At 44.7% G+C, this 25491-nt stretch overlaps 1 protein-coding gene across 1 annotated transcript in view; it reads left to right on the top strand.

The window, feature by feature from the left end:
* Positions 1 to 25491, top strand: part of LOC126151944 (uncharacterized) — a 157826-nt gene that overhangs the window by 99861 nt on the left and 32474 nt on the right. The window contains exon 3 of the mRNA XM_049915975.1: positions 278 to 668. Within this exon, the coding sequence (XP_049771932.1) occupies positions 278 to 668 (391 nt within the window). The remainder of the gene's footprint in view (positions 1 to 277; positions 669 to 25491) is intronic.

The following is a 25491-nucleotide window of genomic DNA, read 5'->3' as shown; positions in this document are numbered from 1 at the left end:
CATTTGAAATCTTAAAGTTGCCTCCCGCCCCAGCTCCAGGAGCCTGGGGGTGGCGGGCTAATTTTAGCACCAGAAAATGTCCCCCTCGAAAATTATCAACTTTGGATTCTACACATTTTTTCGTGTGAAGCTTATTTTTCGAGTTATTCTGGTTTGTCAAAATTTACACCCTGTACTTAATGCAGTTTTGTTGCATGCCGTTTTCATGGTATTGCTAATTGTAATGACCTGTATGTATTTTAACTGCGAAAGGTCGGTAACGGCGCATTTGTCACAGGGTGGATCGGCCGGTGTCATTGGTGAACTTCCAGACAAGAGGCAAGTAACAGGCGATGCAAAGGGAGGAACAACAGTCGGTGATGAACCGCAGGGCATCCAGACTGTTTCCTACGCCGACGTGGCGGCAGGGCGCCAGCCTGCCGCGCTTCCGCCGGACGTCCCGGCGACTGAAGAGACCGCCGCTTCCCCCAGGAGGGGTCTGGTGCTGGCCGACTTCATGACTCCCACGTACAAGAAACGAGGCCGAGCCCGCAAGCGGTCCTCGAGGCAGAAGGCCAGCACTGTGGCCACACCTGCACCACCTGTTGATGATCAGCCGTCGACTCGTTCGTGCACACAGTCTCCAGGCCAAGCAGCAGATGATGGAACAACACCGCAGGAAGCCAGTGGTAAGAACATCACCAGACAGCTTTACAATTTTTACACTTCTATCCTATAAACCAGGGGCGGGCAAACGTTGCACGCGGCTCATGAGCGCACAGCGCTGCACGTGTGCTGCTCGCGTGCAGTCGTCGACAGGGGCAGTGGCGACAGCCAGCAGGTTGCGGCAGTGTAGTACCAGGCTAAGATGCGGACGTTGAAGCGAAGCGACCACTACGTAGTGAACGTTGTATTTCAATAACCGGAAAATGTAGAGTGAATCAAGGAAATGGAGAATTGGAGATTTGCTATCTTTTAAAAAGGAATGGGAGAATCATTTTTTTCTCTGTGCAAAAACGTGAAAATTGGAAATGTATAATATGTGACAGTATTCTGGCTGGTCAGCGGAAGTTTAATATTGAACGCCATTATAATAAATTTCAGTATGTTGCCGTTCTTGGTGCAATAAAAGAGGAATTTCTCAAGCGATTTGGGGATATATCTTACTTATCCCAAGGTTTTGAATAGTTCTCGAGACAATCTGCTGTTTCTATAGATGATATTCATCCCAGTTTGCAAATGGAATTAATAGATCTACAGCGTAATTCTCGTCTGAGAGACAAGTTCCTTTTGGCAAGACGTGTAATAGATTTTTATCACGACTTTTCACAGCAAGAGTTTCCTCCTTTCCATCAGGAAGCCATGAAGATAATGTCAATGTTTCGCTCGACATACGTTTGTGAGAGATTTTTTTCTGTTATGAAAGTCTCGGTTAAGATCAAACATCAGTAATGAAAATTTATGTAACTGTTTGCGTTTGTCTTTATGTAGAAATTTTGTTGCAGACATTAAACGTATTGTAAACTCCACCTGTGATAATTAAATAAAACGTATCGTAGGTAATAGGTACTGTTTCAAACCACGATTACTTTCAAGCACTCCTACTAACCTTATTCCTTCATTCAATAAAGCAGGCCAGGAATCAAGACACATTACAAAGGAAGAAGCGCTGAGACGGTATGGCGGGGAGGGGAGAGAAGCTGGTGGCCAGCGCAGAACATCTGTTAACTGCACACGTACATGTGCACCGCACACGTGCAGGATTCCTGCCCGCCCCTGCTATAAACCATAACACTCCTGCCTTTGGCCGGCCGGTGTGCTCGTGCGGTTCTAGGCGCTTCAGTCTGGAACCGCGTGACCGATACGGTCGCAGGTTCGAATCCTGCCTCGGGCATGGATGTGTGTGATGTCCTTAGGTTAGTTAGGTTTAAGTAGTTCTAAGTTCTAGGGGACTGATGACCTCAGATGTTAAGTCCCATAGTGCTCAGAGCCATTTTGAACTCCTGCCTTTCTTCTATACTCCTTTCCTCGCGTATTTTCTTTAATGAGGTCTCTAGCCTTGCACAGACCCACGAGACTATCTTCTTTCGTCATTAGTCCTAAGCCGCTGATTTCAGCGCTGTTGCTGTCCAAATGCGCACGGAAAACGTCAGTTTTGACGGAAATCAACAATACACTACTAGCCATTAAAATTGCTACACCACGAAGATGACGTGCTACAGATGCGAAATTTAACCGACAGGAAGAAGATGCTGTGATATGCAAATGACTAGCTTTTCAGAGCATTCACACAAGGTTGGCACCAGTGGTGACACCTACAACGTGCTGACATGAGGAACGTTTCCAATCGATTTCTCATACACAAACAGCACTTGACCGGCGTTGCCTCGTGAAACGTTGTTGTGATGCCTCGTGTAAGGAGAAAAAATTCCTACCATCACGTTTCCGACTTTGATAAAGGTCGGATTGTAGCCTATCGCGATTGCGGTTTATCGTATCGCGACATTGCTGCTCGCGTTGGTCGAGATCCAACGACTGTTAGCAGAATATGGAATCGTTGGGTTCAGGAAGGTAATACGGAACGCCGTGCTGGATCCCAATGGCCTCGTATCACTAGCAGTCGAGATGACAGGCATCTTATCCCCATGGCTGTAACGGATTGTGTAGCCACGTCTCGATCCCTGAGTCAACAGATGGAGACGTTTGCAAGACAACAACCATCTCCACGAACAGTTCGACGACGTTTGCAGCAGCATGCACTATCAGCTGGAAACCATGGCTGCGGTTACCCTTGACGCTGCATCACAGACAGGAGCGCCTGCGATGGTGTACTCAACGACGAACCTGGGTGCACGAATGGCAAGACGTCATTTTTTCGGATGAATCCAGGTTCTTTTTACAGCATCATGATGGTCGCATCCGTGTTTGGCGACATCGCGGTGAACGCACATTGGAAGCGTGTATTCGTCATCGCCATACTGGTGTATCACCTGGCGTGATGGTATGGGGTGCCATTGGTTACACGTCTCGGTCACCTCTTGTTCGCATTGACGGCACTTTGAACAGTGGACGCTACATTTCAGATGTGTTACGACCCGTGGCTCTACCCTTCATTCGATCCCTGCGAAACCCTACATTTCAGCAGGATAATGCACGACCGCATGTTGCAGGTCCTGTACGGGCCTTTCTGGATACAGAAAATGTTCGACTGCTGCGCTGCCCAGCACATTCTCCAGATCTCTCACCAATTGAAAACGTCTGGTCAATGGTGGCCGAGCAACTGGCTCGTCACAGTACGCCAGTCACTACTCTTGATGAACTGTGGTATCGTGTTGAAGATGCATGGGCAGCTGTACCCGTACACGCCATCCAAGCTCTGATTGACTCAATGAACAGGCGTATCAAGGCCTTTATTACGGCGAGAGGTGTTTGTTCTGGGTACTGATTTCTCAGGATCTATGCACCAAATTGCGTGAAAATGTAATCACATGTCAGTTGTAGTATAGTATATTTGTCCGATGAATACCCGTTTATCATCTGCATTTCTTCTTGGTGTAGCAATTTTAATGGCAAGTAGTGTATTATTTACCAATCCCCTTTTTTTGGGGCGCAAATTCAGAGTGCCAAAAAGAATCATTCTATTTGCACACGTCTATATTTCCGAAACTAATAAACATATACAATGAGTTTTGTTTTGTGATGAATAGGGAACTCAATTTTTTTTCCATATCTTTTCATAGGTGTTCAATATGTCCCCCTTCAGATGCATGGTATATGTTAATGCGGTATTCAAATTGTTCCCATTCTGCAGCGAGCATGAGTTCCAGTCTCCACAGCTGCTGTTATGCGATGACCCAGTCATTGACTATTGTTAGTAACGGAGGCACATAAACAGTTTTTCATAACCCCCCACATCAAATAATGACGTACGGTCAGGTCCAGTGACCTTGGAGGTCAGTACTGTAAGGCTGCGGCCGATCCATGGATCAGTAATTCTTTGATTTAAAAATTCCCACTTCCAGATACCAGTATGGCGGTGCCCCATCCTGTCGGTAAATGAAGTCGTTCGAATCAGTCTCCAACTGTGGGAAAAGAAAGTTCTCAAGCATATCGAGATATTAGCTTCATGTTACAGCGTTCTCGGCAAAGAAAAATGGACCATACACCTTTTCCCGTGAAACTTCACGGAAGACATTAAATTTTAGAGAGTCCTTCTCATGTTTTACAACTTCATGTGATTGTTCCGTACCCCATATTCTCACATTATGACAGTTCAAAATTCCGTTTAAATGGAATGTTGCCCCGTCACTAAACTCTAAGCGTGGAAGAAAACTGTCATCCTCCATCTTGCAAAGAACGAAATTACAGAACTCCGCACGTTGTAGATTTTCACATTCGCGAAGAGCTTGCATTAGCTGAATTTCGTGTGGTTTCATGTGTAAACGTCGTCGTAAACATGCCATACGGACATCAGGGGCATGTTGAGCTGGCGAGATGCACAGCGAACGGATTTCTGCGGACTGCTTGTAAAACTATGGCGGATGTGTTCAACGTCTGTGTCAGCCAGTCGTGGACGGTCCGGCGATTTGCCTTTGTACAAACAACCAGTTTCTCGGAATTGTTCATGCCATCGTTAATGCTCTGCGCTGTACGTGGATCCACTCCATACCTAGTATGAAAGCCACAATGAGCAATTGTAACTGACGCGCACTGCGCAAAACGTAGAACACAAAAGGCTTTCTGTTGTCCCGACACAGTTTTACAAGAACTGAAGTCATAACACACTGCTGCTACCTAGCGGGAAACATGTAAACCTCGAGAGTTTGCTCTTTCCAACAGTAAGCTGTTCATGCACATATCTCAAATAACATAATAGTTATGATTTTTTTTTAAATCGGGTGATTCGTTTTGATACACCCTGTATTTTATTTCTTTCGACGTAAGTAATGAAATTTTTGGCTTTGATTATTATATGTAAAGGTTGTTACTGACAATGCCTGAAAATTGGAAAGAAATAATTTTTTTCTAATTAGCTTGTTTTTGGAAAGAAATTAATTTGCCTATTTTCTGTCTCCGCACTTGGCTACACTGTATGTCTCCTGGTAGTTTCTGTACAAAAGTGAATTCTGATTTAGTTGTGGGTGTGTGTTTGTTATGAACATACGGGTATCTATGAAACATTCAGTATATTTCAGATTTCCTGAAATAAGTTCAATGTCAATTTATTTTACGCGTCCCAATAATGCAACAATGCCATTTCAGATTATGACTACTGCAATGAAACGCCGTATTAATGTATACACGTCTTACATACAAAAATTACTATTTACATTGTTAAGATCTACTTTCTTTACATTGTATGAGATTGTTTCCAGGGTTAGGTAACAGAATGAAACAATCCCTTTCACATTTTACGTTTCCAATAGGATAAAACATGCCATGTGGACCTGGCAGTTAAAGAAATTCAAGCAGAAGTGGAGAGCTATGAAGTGAGTGGAGATGAATATTTCACTCATTGCAGATGAAATAACAGTTGTAGAAGGCATTGAAGAAAATGCACTGAACAATTACTGCATTGACCAAGATGTAGCAGGTATTGTAGAATTTCTAACCAGGAGGGATGAGGATTCTGTGGCTATATTTTTGGCAAAGAGCATGAAGTTGTCGTAGTGAAATGGAGGGACAACAAACTAGTACGTGTAACCACAAACTACAGTGCATTACCCCTTTGAGCTGTGCTAAATGATACTCACGAACAGAGAAAAAGGGGAGATCTGTTGTGAACCCGCATCTCGTTCAAGAATACAATGGCCATATGGGTGGTGTTGATCTACTAGACAAACAGTTATCACTTTATTTGATCAAAGAAATAGTGGTGGCCATTATTCACCCAGATGATTGACATGGTAAACACATGGCGCGCATACCTAATTGCTAACCCAGATGATAAGCTCTCACTTTTGGGTGTCCGAAGGAGAATGGTGGTGATCTACCTTTCAAAGAAAACAGGCGCAACATCAAAAAGCGGAGGACCACAAGGTAGCAAACGGATGGGAGGATAGGTGAGCACAGATGTACGGCTAGATTCAGGAAATGTGAATACTGCAAGAGGAAAAAAGTAACAAAAATATGTTATAAGTGCAATATTAGTGTACACGACAAGTTTTTTGTTTCATTTCGTACTGAATAAACACTCAATAATATTACAAAGAGTGTTTTTATGTTGTTCACGATGTGTCTTGTAGTTTTCTGCATTGACAATAATATTGTGCATTTTGATAGCTAATTTTCCCAGTGTCCCAAAAAGGGACATTGTAGTTGTTTTAAAAATATACTCAAATTTTTCAAGTCAGTTTTTCCTTTCATTTGCCATTTCACATTTATTGCAAAAACTAGGTTGAAAAAATAAAATAATACAGTTTTGGCAAGTAATGGGTTAAATGGTATGACGGCGTCCCCTTGTCGCATCTGGTTCTGTCCATCATCCTCGAATCTTCCAAAATTGACTCATGATGGCAGTTAAAAATCATGAGAGCCAAATAGTCACTCCAGAGCAAACACTTCAGCTTCCACAGATGCAAGTTACTTTATTTTCAGTTTAAAACCCGCCGTCATATATGAAGTCATTAATGCACACAGTATTTCATATGCAGGGGGAGAAGAGAGAGACAGTAGTGTAAAGTTCCCAATCATCCGTCATGTCAGACGGAGAGCATCCCAGACGTTCTCGATGGTGTTTAGGTCTGGAGAAAGGCAGGCCACTCCATTCGCCTGATATCTTCTGTTTTAAGGTACTCCTCCACGCTGGCGGCTCGGTGGGTCCGTGCGTTATCATCCATCAGGAGGAAGGTGGGACCCATTGCACCCCTGAAAAGGCGGACATACTGGTGCAAAATGACGTCCCGATTCAACTGACCTGTTAAAGTTCCTTTGTCAAAGACATCCATGGGTGTACATGCACCAATCATAATCCCACACCACACCATCTATCCACGACCTCCATACAAGTCCCTTTCAAGGATATCAAAGGGTTGGTATCTGGTACCTGGTTCACGTCAGATGAAAACTCGGCGAGGATCACTGTTCACACTATACCTGGACTCGTCCGTGAACATAACCTGGGACCACTGTTCTGATGACCACGTACTGTGTTCTTGACACCAGGATTTACGGGCTCTCCTGTGACTAGGCATCAGTGGAATGCACCTTGCAAGTCTCCGGGCGAATAAACCATGTCTGTTCAGTCGTTTGTAGACTGTGTGTCTGGAGACAACTGTTCCAGTAGCTGCAGTAAGGTCCCGAGCAAGGCTACCTGCAGTACCCCGTGGCTGTCTGCGGGCACTCTTGGTGAGATATCGGTCTTCTTGTGGTGTTGTACACTGTGGACGTCCCATACTGTAGCGCCTGGACACGTTTCCTGTCTGCTGGAATCATTGGCATAATCTTGAGATCACACTTTGTGGCACATGGAGGGCCCATGCTACGACCTGCTGTGTTTGACCAGCCTCCAGTCGCCCTAGTATTCTAGCCCTCATAACGTCATCAATATGTGCTCTTTGAGCAATTTTCAATACACAGTCACCATTAGCACGTCTGAAAACGTCTGCACACTTACTCGTTGCACTGTACTCTGACATGCACACCGAGCGAGGTGGCGCAGTGGTTAGCACAGTGGACTCGTATTCGGGAGGACGACGGTTCAATTCCGTCTCCAGCCATCCTGATTTAGGTTTTCCGTGATTTCCCTAAATCGTTTCAGGCAAATGCCGGGATGATTCCTTTGAAAGGGCACGGCCGATTTCCTTCCCCATCCTTCCCTAACCCGAGCTTGCGCTCCGTCTCTAATGACCTCGTTGTCGACGGGACGTTAAACAACACTAACCTAACCTAACCTCTGACGTGCACCAACACACCTCTGCGTATGTGGACTGCTGCCAGTGCCACCGTGCGACGACCGCAGGTCAAATGTACCGCATGGTCATACCCCGCATGGTCATACCCCGAGGTGATTTAAAGCTGCAAACCGCCCACCAGAGCGTTGTTTCACTATGTATCAGCATTATCCTCAATTTAAGAGCATGAGTGTAGATAGCTCCTGCGAATTACTATGGGTGGAGGCTATACTCAACAGCTATACCAAAATAATAATTGGCTCCTTCTACCAAACCCCCGACTCAGATGATATAATAGCTGAACAGTTCAAAGAAAACTTGAATCTCATTACAAATACGTACCTCACTCACACAGTTATAATTGGTGGGGACTTCAATCTACCTTCGATTTGTCGGCGAAAATACATGTTCAACGCAACTGGTAGACAGAAAACATCTTCCGAAATTGTACTAAATGCTTTCTCTGAGAATTATTTTGACAAATTACTTCATGAGCCCACACGAATTGTAAATGGTTGTGAAAACACACTTGATCTCTTAGCCACAAATAATCCTTATGTAATAGAGAGCGTCATGACGGATACAGGGATTAGTGAACACAAGGTCATTGTAGCGAGGCTCAAAACCATATCAACCAAAACCTCCAAAAATAAACGCAAAATATATCTATTTAAAACAGCAGATAAAAATTCGCTTGGTGCCTTCCTAAGAGAGAGTCTCCATTCCTACCAAGCTAATTATGTGAGTGTAGACCAGATATGGCTCAAATTCAAAGATACAGTATCGACAGCAATAGATAGATTCATACCGCATAAGTTAATAAGAGACGTGACTGATCCACCATGGTACACAAAACACGTCAGAACACTGTTGAAGAAGCAACGAAAAAAGCATGCCAAATTCAGAAGAACGCAAAGTCACCAAGACTGGCTGTTTCACGGAAGCTCGAAATTTAGTGCGGACGTCAATGCGAGATGCTTTTAACAGTTTCCACAATGAAACATTGTCTCAAAATATGGTAGAAAATCCAAAGAGATTCTGATCGTATGTAAAGTACACCAGTGGCAAAAAACAGTCAATACCGTCACTGCGCGATAGCGGTGGAAATGTTACCGATGATGGTGGCACTAAAGCGGAGTTACTAAATACAAATTTCCGTAATTCCTTCATGAAAGAAGATGAAGTAAATATTCCAGAATTCGAAACCAGAACAACTGTTAGCGTGAGTGACATAAAAGTAGATATCTTAGGCGTTGTGAACAACTAAAATCACTTAAGAAAGGCAAGTCTTCCGGTCCAGATGATATACCAATCAGGTTCCTTTCAGAGTATGCAGACACAATAGCGCCTTTCTTAGCAATCATATACAACTGCTCACTTGACGAAAAGTCTGTTCCTAAAGACTGGAAAGTAGCACAGGTCACATCAATATTCAAGAAAGGAAATAGGAGTAACCCATTGAAATATAGATCCATATCACTGATCTCAATTTGCAGTAGGATTTTGGAGCATATACTGTACTCAAACATTATGAATCACCTTGAAGAAAAGACTTATTGATACATAACCAACACGGATTCAGAAAAAATCGTTCTTGTGCAACACAACTACCAGTTTACTTCCATGAAGTAATGAGTGCTGTCGACAAGGGATCTTGGAAGGGGTGTTTTTTCAATAAATGATGATGAGGGATCCTAGGCGGGTCCGCCAAATGTCGGGGGGTTTTAACAAGAATGCTTTTACTTGTTCACTTTCCCTACTGGATCGGGTCGTTGGCTCTGGCTGAAGGCCTCTTATGAGACCCAACCTGTTAATTAAAACTGCCTCTTTACTAATTTTGATTAATATTTAATAACTAAATAGTGTTCAGGGAACTGATCACTACTAAACAAACAAGGATAGCATTGAACACGTTTATTGAACAATAATGTTCCTAACTTCAAACTGAAGAATGACGTACATTTATAAGTGATAAAATCAAGCTAATAATGGCAACGGCCCTTAAATTCCAAACCTAACTCTTATGTTCGGATAACGCATCTGTACTTGTTATTTTCTACTCTCTCCCCTTGTCAGACGGCATAAAATACGTCACACAAATCTTCTTCAATTACCAAATTCTCAATAAGAGTGTGGCTGGAAAACTGAGCTCTGGTAATCACAGGCGTTCGTAATATCGGATTAAATGCCGAAGCTGAGCATCATGTTACCAAATGCAGCGTCGTGGACAGGTCAGCAAGCTGCCGATGGCGTCCGCATCGTCGAGGAGTCTCAATTGTAACAAAAATGAATTTACTTTCGCGAACAGGCTTCCTGTTCGTAAACTCCTATTCAGAAGCTAATTCTGCTTTTTTTCCAATCGTCTCGCACTCGTTAAGACGGGACTCACCAACCTAAAGGCGGAATCCAGTAACGTCTTTAATAAAGTGTGGCTCAAGGAAATTGCTCGGCTCCTGTCTGCTTTCTGTGAGACAGTATTCCCAACCGTAAATGGCGGAATCAGCCTGTCTCCAACAGTAAAACACGACAGTTCCCCTGACTGAATACCAGTTTCAGTTGCAGCTGGCAGACTTATTCAACGTCCTGCACAGCGTACTGAAAAGAATTTACTCTCCTACAGCAGAGCCGAAAGCACGAAGTCCGCTCGCTGCAGGTGCTAAGACGCTTCTCCTCGATAACAGCTCCAAAAGCTTCCCTCTGCAAAAATCAGCACCCCCACGCTATTTTTCGAGCTGGCCAATCTCGTGGCTCTAGACCAGCACAGTTCGCTCCCACTATTATTTCCTGGCTTCTTCCAGTCAATCAAAACATTCCGCGCCATACTGCACCTAGAATGTTTTGGAACAAACTGAAACTCCGTTCAAAATTGAACCCACCAATCGTGTCTCTCTGTTCGCCCTCGCACGGGGAAAGATAATTGCACTAGCTTAACCGCGTTTCTTAGAAAGCCCCAGAAAACTAAGACTTGTGGGAAGACTCTCTTAGGCCCCAGCTCTTCTCGACATAGTGGCGTCGGCGTAACGCCCAGCGCCAACGAGGCACCGTCCGTCGAAGGCCTGTCTGTTGTGCACGCAATGGGTGCCTAACTGCCTACCTGCCCCGGCGGTGCGTCTACCCCAGTGGGACGCTTTCGCTCGCCGACTTGTAATGGTCGGTTGTAAAGTTCCGCGCCCCGCTGCCTTGCCTTTGAGTAGTGCCGCACGTCCGCCCCAGCCAAACTACGTGAAAATATCACCTCAACCCCGACTTCATGCAACATGCGAATTTCTTAAAGTTAATACGCATCTGATGCCTTCTGATACTCCCTATATTAATTTCAATAGGCTGATTGCCTGATAATTAATAACCGATATCTAACTCGTCTTTGCAACAATTGTTATATTACAGTAAGGTGCAAAATACTGCTACCTTAGAATACCCCATCCTCCTCCATTAATTGTGTACAGGTGAGCTGACTCATTTGGAGTTACCTCACGCCGTACAGAATTCATATCTGTACATATTATGAGCTTGCTACATTACGTTTGTGATAAGGAATTTAAGTGCCAATGCCTCCTGCGCATTCACTCTCCAATCATACTTGTATACATACATTTATCAAGATATTATTAATCATTATTATGGAACGCAGACATTTACTCTATAGTCGCCACTATAATGTTGGATAGTAGTCCTGAGTTACGACAAATGCAAACAATTTTTGGTCTCATGTTCCCCAAAATACTCAAAATCAATTAAATATGTTATGGACACGAACGCATTTACATTTACATTTAATTCATCCTGTTATGCTGGTACATAGTCCTGAGGTTCGAAAAAAAAAAATTGCAAGTCAAAACTGATTCGTGTCTCACGAAGTACTGAAAGGCAAGTAAATTACTAATGGACAAAAATATATTTACATTTACATTCCCTTCCTCTTTGATGGAACGCAGTCCAGAGGTATAGCAAAACTCAGCAAAACTTACTCTTGTCCATGATCAAATGAATTTTAATCATTTATTTTCAAAGTTACTACATCCTATCCTGTTCACGAGTTTGACGTAAGGTCCATTCATCCCATTCATCCTTCCCTACTTTACAACTACACATTAAAGTGTCCACTGTTTTCGACAGGTAATCCCTCTTTAATTTACGCTCAGCAGATTACCCAAAAGTAGTACAAAATAATTTTAACATATCCTTCCATCTGAAGCTCACTTCATTCCGTCAAAATCGTGTTCCTGTTGCTGGATGTTTTCGTGTTTGTGGTGACAATGTGACATTCTAACTTTACAAAATTTCAATACGGTCTGCTCAGGTCCAGTGCTGTCAAAGTGTTAACATTTTGTGAAATAGCACAGAAATAATTATTGAATTAGTGTGGCCACTGCTGGCAAGAATAATATCACATCTATGTGGATTCTTTCAATACTATCTAACACGTAAAGAATTACGTAAAAACGTATTCAAACAGTGACACAATAACACATAGTACAAAATCACATAAAACAATTGGCATGTATCAAAGAGGTGACACAACAAATTTATAAACACATGAATCAAATCAATACAAGACAAAACAAACAAATACACAAAAACTACACAACAAATACATTAATAAAATACGACAAGAAAATTATGACTGATGACCAAAATGAGCCTTGCCTTATTCATTAATGTTAATCATGAGGCAGACATATTGTAATAACTACGAAGTGGCCTACTACAGTGAATCTATACAAAAGCAAACACATAAATGAGGTTAGTGAGTACACAGTTCCTAGCTGTCTTTCTAATTTTGAGGCTAGTGACTTAGGGCATATCGTTACCCTTTGGCACTTTGTTTGCATGCATAAACAGCAAATTTAATTCACATGCACAGGCACCATTCGCAAGCACTTAGCACACGCTAACAGATTTGGATGGCAGCTCTGAATTCTGCGAAAACCAACTGCTCTCAACTCGATCGTACCACTGCACCCACGGCCGTGGCGCAGTGTCCCGTCCGGTTCCAACCTCGTCACCTGGGCGTGGCGAATCACTCCCTGCGTCTCCAATGATAGCCTGGTGTGCGACTGTGAACAGACGTTGTTCGTCATTTGTGGTCGTGGACATTGAAATATTAATGGTTAGATTTCAGTGGGCCTCGGAACCTAATCATTCTTCTGCACTGGCTGAGGATTCTGTGTATCTGTATCTAGTTGTCAATCTTCATGTATGAACATCTAAGTAGTGTACCTAAATACAGGCTCTTCGTGTTTCTTCGGTTCTTGCAATCTCATGTTTTAGAATAAGGTAAAGGTAAGCCTTTTGGTTCCTCAGCAGAGCCTCCATTTGTAGGCATTCCCAACTTCTGTCCTCCACATTTCACAATAACATTCAGGCGCACGAACCAAACGCCTGGACTCATGCTTCTCTGCATGACAGTCCTCTTCTGCACGTTGCGTCACCTGCCCGGCGGAAGTGAATCTCTTTGGCCAGACCGCTTCCCTGCATTCCGGGGAGGGTCGCAACCCGCACCTTCCTTGCAGCTGGGCCATTGTGTCTGCTGGAGAGCCGCCCCATGCTGTGCTGACTTATACGCCGCCGCCTGCCAGCCGCTCATTGTTCTCGCCTTGGTCACGCTCCGCTCTGCGCTGTGCCCTTGTGGTTCTCTGTCTGCTGTCCCGCCCGTCGTCAGCTGGCCAGTCAAAGTCTCTTATCAGCGTCGTTACGTAACCAAGGTCGTTCGCTCTCTATATAAGCGGGCAGTGCACGCCAGCGGAAAATCCCCCTCCCTGATGATGTCCTCCTCCCCTCCATCTACCCCTCCTACCAACTTTGATCCTCCCCCCACTTCCTGTGTCCTTTCCTTCCGGCTCCCTCCCTCCCTTCTCTTCCCTTCCCTTCTCTTTCCTTTCCCCCTGTCTCCTCCCTCCTCCCCTCTTCCCCCAGGCATCCCCTCTCCCATCCTCCCTTCCCCCCGTCTCCCCTGCCCTTGGCAACTGCTCTCCCCTCTCCCACCCCCCCTCCTCCTTTCTTGTCAGGTCCCCGGACTGCTACACGGTTAGTGAACATTCGCGCGCCGGAGATCTACGCCTCGCCTCGTGTTCTGTGTGTATCGTCGTTTTGTGCTTAAGTGGTTCAGTATTATTCGTTTTGTGCACCTCTGTTCACGTGTGACAATATTCGTCTCTGTCCAAGTGTCTGAACAAATTTTATCTTGGACTCTACGCCCGTGAACGGCTCCATGTATTTTAAATAGTGATTGTCTCCGTTTCTATGTCCACCATGTTTTTTCTCTCGATGTCTTCCTTTATATCTTGTGTGTTTCTCTGAGGCCAAAGAGCGGCGTAGCATGCTGTTGCTGGCCTGCCTGTACCCAGGTTTGAAAATAACAATAAAGAAAAAAAAAAGCCAGCGGAACCATTCCACTGTGAGCTCTATCTGCAAGCACTATGCCTCTTCGACGTTTTTATCGTCATCGCCGCCACCGCATGCCAGTTTACAAACATATAATTAGCTTGGAAAATAAACTTGGAACAAATGGGACCGCACAATCTGTTATACTTAATGGACCTTTTTTTTTCTTTTTGGGGATGTCGACTTAATTTTTCACTTGATGTTGCAAGTGGAGCAGGGAGCAGCTGGCAGTGGTTGGTTTACACTCGCAATTGTTCGCTGTGAGAATGCATCCCTACCAGGATTGTAATCTTTCGCCGACGGAGATGTCATCGCCTACAAGACCTGGCACTGTGGAATCCACCCGAAGAGGCAAAGTAGACGTAGTTTTGTTTATAGTAATATACTCTGTATGCCTGTTCTTGTAGGAACATAAAACTGCACTCACTAATGATACGATATTTTATACATGATTACTTATTGCCTAAGCCACTTCCTCTTACGTCATCACGTACAATACATTACAATTATTTTACAGAAAGACATTTCTTAAACAAGACGTTCAAAACAAAATTATAGAAACAAGCGTGATGGTCTTTCCCTGTGTATAAAATAAACGTTTATTAATTTAGTCATCCCAGCTCTCTGGAACAGGGCATTTTCCCTAATAGACTGAAATATGCTATTGTTATACCTTTGCATAAAAAGGGGGATAGATCTGATGTCAACAATTACCGCCCAATCTCCCTTCTAACAGCTTTATCCAAAATTTTTGAGAAAGTAATGTATTCAAGAGTAGCTTCACATATCTGTAAAAATGAAGTACTAACAAAATGTCAGTTTGGTTTCCAGAAAGGTTTTTCAACAGAAAATGCCATATATGCTTTCACCAGTCAAATTTTGAATGATCTGAATAACCGAAAACCACCCATTGGGATTTTTTGTGATCTCTCAAAGGCTTTTGATTGTGTAAATCATGAAATTCTGCTAGACAAGCTCAAGTATTGTGGCATGAGTGGGACAGTGCACAAATGGTTTAATTCGTACCTAACTGGAAGAGTGCAGAAAGTTGAAATAAGTAGTTCTCGTAACATGCAAAGATCAGCACATTCCTCAAACTGGGGAACTATCAAGAATGGGGTTCCACAAGGGTCAGTCTTGGGTCCTTTGTTGTTCTTATTATATATTAATGACTTGCCATTCTATATTCATGAAGAGGCAAAGTTAGTTCTCTTTGCTGATGATACAAGTATAGTAATCACACCTGAGAAACAAGAATTATCTGATGAAATTGTCAATACTGTCTTTCAGAAAATTACTAAGTGGTTCCTTGTAAACGGACTCTCACTGAATTTTGATAAGACACAGTACATACAGTTCCGTACAGTGAATGGTATGACGCCATTAATAAATATAGACCTTAATCAGAAGCATATAGCTAAGGTAGAATATTCCAAATTTTTAGGTATGTCCATTGATGAGAGATTAAATTGGAAGAAACACATTGATGATCTGCTGAAACGTTTGAGTTCAGCTACTTATGCAATAAGGGTCATTGCAAATTTTGGTGATAAACATCTTAGTAAATTAGCTTACTACGCCTATTTTCACTCATTGCTTTCATATGGCATCATATTTTGGGGTAATTCATCACTGAGGAATAAAGTATTTATTGCACAAAAGCGTGTAATCAGAATAATAGCTGGAGTCCACCCAAGATCATCCTGCAGACATTTATTTAAGGATCTAGGGATATTCACAGTAGCTTCTCAGTATATATACTCTCTTATGAAATTTGTTATTAACAACCAAACCCAATTCAAAAGTAATAGCAGTGTGCATAACTACAATACTAGGAGAAAGGACGATCTTCACTATTCAAGATTAAATCTAACTTTGGCACAGAAAGGGGTGAATTATACTGGCACTAAAGTCTTTGGTCACTTACCAAATAGTATCAAAAGTCTGACAGATAACCAACAAGTATTTAAGAAGAAATTAAAAGAATTTCTGAATGACAACTCCTTCTACTCCATAGAGGAATTTTTAGATATAAATTAAGAAAATAAATTATTAAAAAAAAATAAAAAAAATTAAAAAAAATAAATAAATAAAAATAAAAAAACACACAAAAAATAAAGTTGTTATATTAACTTAAGTATGTTGTTAAATTAACCTAATTATGTCATGTATTGGAAAATTCGACTCGTTCCACATCATTACGAAATATCGTATTCATGATCCATGGAACTAGTATTAATCTAATCTAATCTAATCTAATCCATCACCACATGGTCTCTAACTATTAATTTCTCTATTTCTACTTTCTACAGTTGACGTCAACATGCTACTACTACATACTGTGACCTTTTATAGTAAACCCCTTTCACTGGCGTCTCTCAGTTGCTGCTATTATCTGTGAACAATTAAAAACATTTGTTGCACTTTATTGTAGGTTACCGTGACTCTGAATTTTTCCGATACCCCTTTGATGTTGTGCTTATTTGACTGGTTATGGCACTGGTCTTCCGCTCCTAGTCTGCTTCTGTCTGTAATGATAGGCTCAATTCAACGTCATGCTTATCTGTTGAACAAAACAAGAGTTAGTTTTGCAAGTTACAGCAAGTAAAAATCAGTGATAGTGGTCAAGGTTCTTGGCTGGACTTCAGAGCATCTATCTCTTGTGGCTGGACTTCAGAGCATCTATCTCTTGTGATGAACTTCATTATCTTCCTTTAATCTGTGTGGCGTGTTGTTTTAGCGTCTCTGCTTAACTCAAATAGTTAAGCCCAGACTCGGCTAGCATCGCTAACACATCTGTACAACACTCCTACGGCGCAAATCATCAATAAGGTGTGTCGATCACGCTATTGCGTGCGACCAGCCGGTCTTTCTATGTCGGCTCAAAACTCGCCTTTTCACACCACGCCCTCATCGCTCCCATTACGAATTATCCACGTTTGATGCGTCCCTATCGCCTAATTCAGACTGACTGGCCACCAGATAATCGTTTTGATCACCATACTCACACTAGCAACACAACTGACAAAACAGGTGGGTCTCGAACACTACTGCATCGGACAGACCACCTCATAATTATCACCCAAAACACTCACTATCGCCATACGCTAATAACGCAACAGGTGGGTCCTGAACACTACCGCATCAGACATCACACCCTGCACTCGTCTCAAGAAACGCAACACATTCAGTGGAACGCAATGTCCACCTACCACATCACAACACGCTCAACACACCCCAGATCCATCCACCACAGATCCAGATTTTGTCCTGAAAGTTCTCCTGTCCAATAGCCTCGCCATAAAATTTTGTATAGGAAGTTATCTACATAAGATAACCCATTCTATAATTAATCTAATACTTCTAAATATTGTTTGTCCCCCAGCTGAAGCAAATTTTCTATACTAACCGACCCAGTGGTCCCCTTACAACAAAATTCAACATGAAACACATAATATAGACACAATCCATACCAAAATAAGACAAACACATGAAAAATAGCAAAATAAATACACACAACATAAGACAAATATCACAAAGCACAAATAAAACACTGCCTATGCTAATACAAATAAACATCACCAACAAATCAGAAAAATCTAATCTAATTATACACTATTTACATACATTCTCCGCACTTGTGGTCACCCAAACCTACCCCACAAATGTGACTCATGTGGTGTAAGCCCAGTGATTTGCCGGTTTTCAGTGATTCCAGCTTGTACGCATTGTCGTGAGCTTTCCTTGTAATTTTTACAGGGCCATTATACAGTGCAAAAAACTTGTGGCAGAGTTTCTTCTGTTTATTGGACAGACAGTGTGATTTCACCAGAACTCTTTGTCCAACAACAAAATCTCACACTTGTGCCCGTTTCTCTGCCCGTGCCTGCGTTTCTCTCCCGCACGTTTTATCCTCTATATAGCTTCAGCTATCACTGCCCTGTGCTGTGTGCGCATCCTGGGTGGGAAGTCAATGATTTCCCTAATCCTCTAGGGAGGCCATTTGTTCTTTAAAACTGTCATCGGCCGTAACAATTTGGTACTACTAGGGAGCTTGTTAATGACATCCTGAAAGTCCTTCAAAAGTACGTCCCATGTTCCATGGCGCTTCAAAATGGTTCAAATGGCTCTGAGCACTATGGGACTCAACTGCTGTGGTCATAAGTCCCCTAGAACTTAGAACTACTTAAACCTAACTAACCTAAGGACAGCACACAACACCCAGCCATCACGAGGCAGAGAAAATCCCTGACCCCGCCGGGAATCGAACCCGGGAACCCGGGCGTGGCCATGGCGCTTCCTGGAGTACACTCTACGTAAGTTCCCTAGATCCTTCATTGTTCTCTCCGCTGGGTTTGAGCTGGGATGCGAACGAGATAAAGATTGGTTTGATTTTTTGTCTTGTCAGCGTCCGTATCCACGTCTTGGATCGGTATTGTGGACCGCTATCTGACGAGACGCAGTCAACCTGTCCAACGTCTGCAAGAAAATCCTTGCAGAACGCCCTGCTAACAGTTACGCCCTTTGCACATTTTAAGGCCGTCAATGTGTTGTACTTTCATGTCAACCAGGGTTACAAGGATGAACCTGTACCCTCGTGGTGTTGTCGGCAGGGGGCCCATCAGGTCAGTTGCTGCAATTTGTCTCAATTTCTCTGGGATAATCGGGTACAGAGGTGCTTGCATACTAACAGTGGATGGCTTCGCCTTCTGGCACTGCTTGCATCGTTCTAACACCTTCTGTATCCACCGCTCCATGTTCTTAAAATAGCACACTCCCCTGAGCTTCAGAAAACATTTTCTCGGCCCGAAATGCGCATAGCTTAGGCGTATGTACCAGATAAGCTTGTTGACAACCTCATCCGGTATACACACCGTCCACAACGAAGCATTTAGATCCGTCCTATTAAAAAGTATTCCTTTTCTCAGAAGGTAATGTGCTCTGAGCGCTGTTTCCCGTCAATCCCTCACCCTTTCTTTCAGCTGTAGCAAGAAGGGATCTCTGTCCTGTTCTGCCCTGATGTTACCCAGTGTAGTCGTGATAAAGTTTGCAAACGCTACTTTGCGCAGATAGAACAGAGAATAATGCTCCTCCTCGAGATGTGTTATCACATTACTCTCTAGTCCTATCGGCGTCCGGAATAGTGCATCCACAATGATGTTGCTCCGACCAGGCACATGCTCTATGGTGAAATTATACTCCTGGAGCAGTGTCACCCATCTTGCCAGCCTTCCATACTTCAATTTTGCACTGAGTATGGACTCCAGTGCTTTGTGATCGGTGAAGACCCGTGTCTTTCGCCCAAACAGGAAGTACCAGTACTTCTTTAATCCCCATACTACTGCTAGGGCCTCTAATTCAGTGACCGAATAATTCCTTTCACTTTAGGTCAGGTCCGGACTCCCAAAGGCAATCGTCTTGTGTACACATACACCATTTTGATGGTCGTATGCGTGTTTGTAGTCCTGAAATATCACTACTCCCAACCCAGCTCTTGCACTGTCATTTGCCATGCAGAAATCTTGGGATAGGTCTGGCTGAGACAAGATTGGAGCCCTCACTAGTGCAGATTTCAGTGCATGAAATTCGCTGTCAGCCCTGCTGTCCCACATCCACGGTGTCTTTTAGCCAGTCAACTCGCAAAGTCGTGGCGTTGTGAGCGCTTCTATATACACTCCTGGAAATGGAAAAAAGAACACATTGACACCGGTGTGTCAGACCCACCATACTTGCTCCGGACACTGCGAGAGGGCTGTACAAGCAATGATCACACGCACGGCACAGCGGACACACCAGGAACCGCGGTGTTGGCCGTCGAATGGCGCTAGCTGCGCAGCATTTGTGCACCGCCGCCGTCAGTGTCAGCCAGTTTGCCGTGGCATACGGAGCTCCATCGCAGTCTTTAACACTGGTAGCATGCCGCGACAGCGTGGACGTGAACCGTATGTGCAGTTGAGGCCGGGTGGACGTACCGCCGAATTGCTCAACACTTGGGGCGTGAGGTCTCCACAGTACATCGATGTTGTCGCCAGTGGTCGGCGGAAGGTGCACGTGCCCGTCGACCTGGGACCGGACCGCAGCGACGCACAGATGCACGCCAAGACCGTAGGATCCTACGCAGTGCCGTAGGGGACCGCACCGCCACTTCCCAGCAAATTAGGGACACTGTTGCTCCTGGGGTATCGGCGAGGACCATTCGCAACCGTCTCCATGAAGCTGGGCTACGGTCCCGCACACCGTTAGGCCGTCTTCCGCTCACGCCCCAACATCGTGCAGCCCGCCTCCAGTGGTGTCGCGACAGGCGTGAATGGAGGGACGAATGGAGACGTGTCGTCTTCAGCGATGAGAGTCGCTTCTGCCTTGGTGCCAATGATGGTCGTATGCGTGTTTGGCGCCGTGCAGGTGAGCGCCACAATCAGGACTGCATACGACCGAGGCACACAGGGCCAACACCCGGCATCATAGTGTGGGGAGCGATCTCCTACACTGGCCGTACACCACTGGTGATCGTCGAGGGGACACTGAATAGTGCACGGTACATCCAAACCGTCATCGACCCATCGTTCTACCATTCCTAGACCGGCAAGGGAACTTGCTGTTCCAACAGGACAATGCACGTCCGTATGTATCTCGTGCCACCCAACGTGCTCTAGAAGGTGTAAGTCAACTACCCTGGCCAGCAAGATCTTCGGATCTGTCCCCCATTGAGCATGTTTGGGACTGGATGAAGCGTCGTCTCACGCGGTCTGCACGTCCAGCACGAACGCTGGTCCAACTGAGGCGCCAGGTGGAAATGGCATGGCAAGCCGTTCCACAGGACTACATCCAGCATCTCTACGATCGTCTCCATGGGAGAATAGCAGCCTGCATTGCTGCGAAAGGTGGATATACACTGTACTAGTGCCGACATTGTGCATGCTCTGTTGCCTGTGTCTATGTGCCTGTGGTTCTGTCAGTGTGATCATGTGATGTATCTGACCCCAGGAATGTGTCAATAAAGTTTCCCCTTCCTGGGACAATGAATTCACGGTGTTCTTATTTCAATTTCCAGGAGTGTATATATATATATAAAAGTTTACAACCCCTAGAAACTTTCTTGGTTGTTTTCGTGTGGTTGGCATCGCGTACTCACTTATCGCCTCCAATCGTTCTGGGTTCGGTACTATACCCTCCGCAGCGATCACGTGCCCCAGGAAGTCGACCTCACTGTTACCGAAACACGATTTTCCTATGTTTACGGCAACACCGTACTCCTTTTATTTAAGACTTCACCGAGCACCTCATTGTGCTTCTGCCTGTTTGGTTCTGCTATAAGTATATCGTCGATGTAGCACGTCATTTTGTCCTTGATTTCGTCATTGAAAATAGTATCTAGTCCACGAATTAAGGCGGCAGAGGAGATATTAAGTCCGAATGGCAGTCTCCGGAATTGGTAACATCTACCAAATGCTACGAATGCCGTATATTTTCTGCATTCGGGGTACAGTTGATAAAAGCTAGAGCGCAGATCCGGCATAGAGAAGACTGAAACCCCGTGGAATTTTTGCAAGAGTTCTTCCAGTCTCTCCGGTCGGTCTGTCTCTTGTACTATTATCGTATTGATCTGTCTGGAATCGAGTACTAGCCGTATACTGCCGTCCCGTTTATCCACGACCCGGAGCGGTCTGTTGTACTCGGAGGCTGCAGGTTCGATTACTTCCTCCTCCAGCACCTTCTCAAGTTCTTGGGCAACTCTCTCCCGGTACGACCAAGGGATATCGTATTGCCGTACGCGGAAAGGGATGTGCTTTTTCACCTTGAAAAAAAAACAAAATGGCTCTGAGCACTATGGGACTCAACTGCTTTGGTCATAAGTCCCCTAGAACTTAGAACTACTTAAACCTAACTAACCTAAGGACATCACACACATCCATGCCCGAGGCAGGATTCGAACCTGCGACGTAGCGGTCGTGCGGTTCCAGACTGTAGCGCCTTTAACCGCTCGGCCACTCCGGCCGGCTTTTCACCTTGAACCTGTACTGATATTCCTTGATGGCACCTGGCTTTGGCAAGAAGACTGCCACGTTAGCCCTAAGTGTTCTCTCAAGGTGTCTCTTTACAGATACTCCTATCCTTTAGATTCTGTCCAACTTTGCGCTGATCTCATCGTGAACGTAATCGAGTGGGTCATCTTGCCTATGATTCTAGAGTTTTGCTTCGTACCGTTGACGTTCTTCCCCATTAATTTCCTCTGTTCCCTGGGCAAACTTTAGCCGTAAACAGCTTGCTGGTACTTGTGCCTTTATCGCCTGTTCGTTGAACCGGATGCGCAGCTTTTCTATTGCCCCTAATAACATCTCACCCCGTCCCAGATCCAGACTCGCCTTGTTCTCAACAAGGAAATCCATCCCGATAATCATTTCTGCGCTTAACTTAGGTATGACGAACGAGTTGGCAGTCAGGTGGTGTCCCTGACATTCTGATTCTAGCCGTGTTTGTTGCGAAACATCGCTACACTTGCCTAACAGCGCCCCACGCACTTTCGGTTTCTGGATTTTCAAAGTCGGAGGGTTTACCGAGTCTTTACACCTCGCGAACACCTCCTCTGATGTTGCGGGCAGCTGGCTCCCGCTGTCGACAATAGCAACACGCGATACACCACCAACATTCACTGTCATCAGTGGGTAGATTTCCTGCTGGGACTTATTGCTTGTTTCTTCCAACAACACGTTTCGTATGTCTTCGTATTCTAGGATCTGTATCTCCTGGGGCTCGACTATTTTCCCGGCCGGGTTCTTCGCTGCCGAGTGTGCCGCCCTAGTCATTCTTGCCTGTTTTGCGCAGTTTGCGTACGGACAGGGTTCGCCGGACGTATTTCGATTATTTGTACAGGTTGTGGATTGAAGTCTTCACTAGGTCTCCAGTTCTGCACTGGTTGCTCCCTATTATTATCCTGGTTCCACCTACGTTCCTGAGGCGGAAAATTTTGTCGTCTATTATCGCGCCATTCTGGGTTGCTTCCCCTATTGTTACCGTTACCGCCATAGTTATTCCTCATCTGGTTTCTGTTCCTTGCCAATTCTGGCTTCTTTTTCTCTCTATATTCGCGCCTTGGCCGTCCTCAAGCGGTTCCCTTCGTTTCTTCTTCTCACGCACCTGCTGCTCGTTATAGGCAAACTCCAGTTCCCTAAGAATGCCCTTAAATGCTTCTACGTCATTTCCGCATCTGCCAGCTAATGTCTGCTGATATGTAAGTGGCAGCTTCATATAGCATACGCGTATAATCTCCCCAGGGCTGCACGGTTCGTCCAGATACTGATTCTTTTTCAACATGTTGTCAAAAAATTTCACAACACTTCGGAAACCTGAGCTCTCGAAGTCATGTGTCATAAGGATTTCCTGTTTAATTCTGTCTTGGATTTCCTTTGCCCAATATCTGCTCATAAATGCGTCGCGTAACTCTTGGTACGTTCTGCAACCTTTAGCAACACTACGCATACTTACCGCTGATGCACCTTCCAAGTGCGCACACACAGAGTCAAGTTTGTACATTAACGGCCACTGTGGTGGTAACGGTAGATCAAACTGTTCAACGAACGTTTTTGGATGTAACGTATTATTATCATCCTTATATTGCTGGAACTTGCGCACCGACAGAAAGTGTTTATAATCAAACTGCCTAGTTTCATCTTTCTGAGGTAGCGTCCGATGTTTTCATAAACTAACCCCGTGTGCGCCTCCTGGATATCCCGTGGCTCTCGCAAGTGCGAGGTGGATCGCCTAAGCGGGTAGCAATTGCTTGCGCCAGTTGTTCTGCTATTGAACTCCGCCTCTGGCAAATCACTTACTACCTCCGTACGTGTGACTCGCGGCTCACAGCAGCTCTGACGTTCTAACGGTCTGGTTTGCAGCATGTGTGCTTCATTATCACGTCGGTTTACAGCTCCTGTGACAGATACTGTGTCCCGCTGCCGTACTTCCGAGGTTACCTCTTCCGTGGATACCGTTTGAATATCGGCTCCAGTTTGTCCTCTTTTTGTAGAAGTTCTGTCGACTGACAGTGCCTCTGCCCTGCTCTCGATTTGTCGTTTACTTTCGGCAAATTCTGCCATCAGTGGTGCCTCTCCGGCTTCCTCCTTCCTGCTCGACACGGTTTCCTCAATCTTTTTCACTCGCGTCTGCAGCTTGTTTATAATAGTTTTGCCGACCTTGGTCGTGTTCTCTGTGACCTCCTCCGTTTCTCTCGCTATTCTCTTGGCTCTCCGCGCAATTAATTTCGCCTCATTGGCGGTTCTTTTCGCTTCGGCTATCTCTCGCTCTAACTTCTCGCGCAACGCGTTTACTTCATCCTTCACACCGCATGTTTCACGCTTTATGATGGCAAGCTGCGTCCGGGTTTCCTTTCTACACTCCTGTATGCTGCTCTGTTTCTTCACTGATTCTTTGCAAACTAGCTTGCGTCTCTACTCTACTTTCATTCGCCTCAATTCTACACGTTTCAATTCCTTCCTGCGTCACTTTCGTACTAGCGTCTATCTTCTGCATCGTACACTCCAAGAATCCAGCAATACCTGAACCGTCAACCGCCAAGTCTCTCATTTCCGCATGATAACTACTCTCATGACTTGCAGGTGATCTCTTGCTCATTCTTTCGTCTCCTGTCGAGTAAGGTCTAAACCCTGCTCGGTACGACAGTGTCAGACTATTCCGTTCCGATCCTCCTGTACGTAACCCACTCATGCTTCTCGTAGGCGACGTTTGCCCCCTCGGTGACACACTGCCGAACTCGCGCGTGCGTATCACCGGTTCAATGTGCCTGATTGCACCTCTTGGTCTCGCCAATGGCCCACCAATTCCTGTATCATGCTCCATATCGTCTGGTGACGCCATGCGCTCTGTTCGTTCCCGAAAATAGCTGTTTTCTCTTTCGAATTACGCTGCCGCTAATTCGTGTAAGCTGTCGCTGCTTCCTCTCATGTCTGCCATTCTGTCAACCCCTGTTACGCCCTGAACTGTCTCTATTACGCGCGCCTTAGCCCTCGTAATCAACGTTTCCTTGTCCACTAACGTTATACACTAACAAAATTTTACACACAAAATATACGTTATAATCATTAACTCCCAGTATATCTCTACAATATTCACAAACAGGTTACCCAACAAATCCCACAAATCTTCCCGATCTCTGCGGAACCTATTCCTAACCTACTCTCATTATTTCCCTAATCCAAAATATTTATTCAATCTGTGACAAAAC

This window comes from Schistocerca cancellata, chromosome 2 (assembly GCF_023864275.1).
Source record: "Schistocerca cancellata isolate TAMUIC-IGC-003103 chromosome 2, iqSchCanc2.1, whole genome shotgun sequence".
Classification (NCBI taxonomy): Eukaryota; Metazoa; Arthropoda; class Insecta; order Orthoptera; family Acrididae; genus Schistocerca; species Schistocerca cancellata.
The sequence above is the reverse complement of the archived record's forward strand: the minus strand, read 5'-3'. Positions and strand labels throughout refer to the sequence as shown.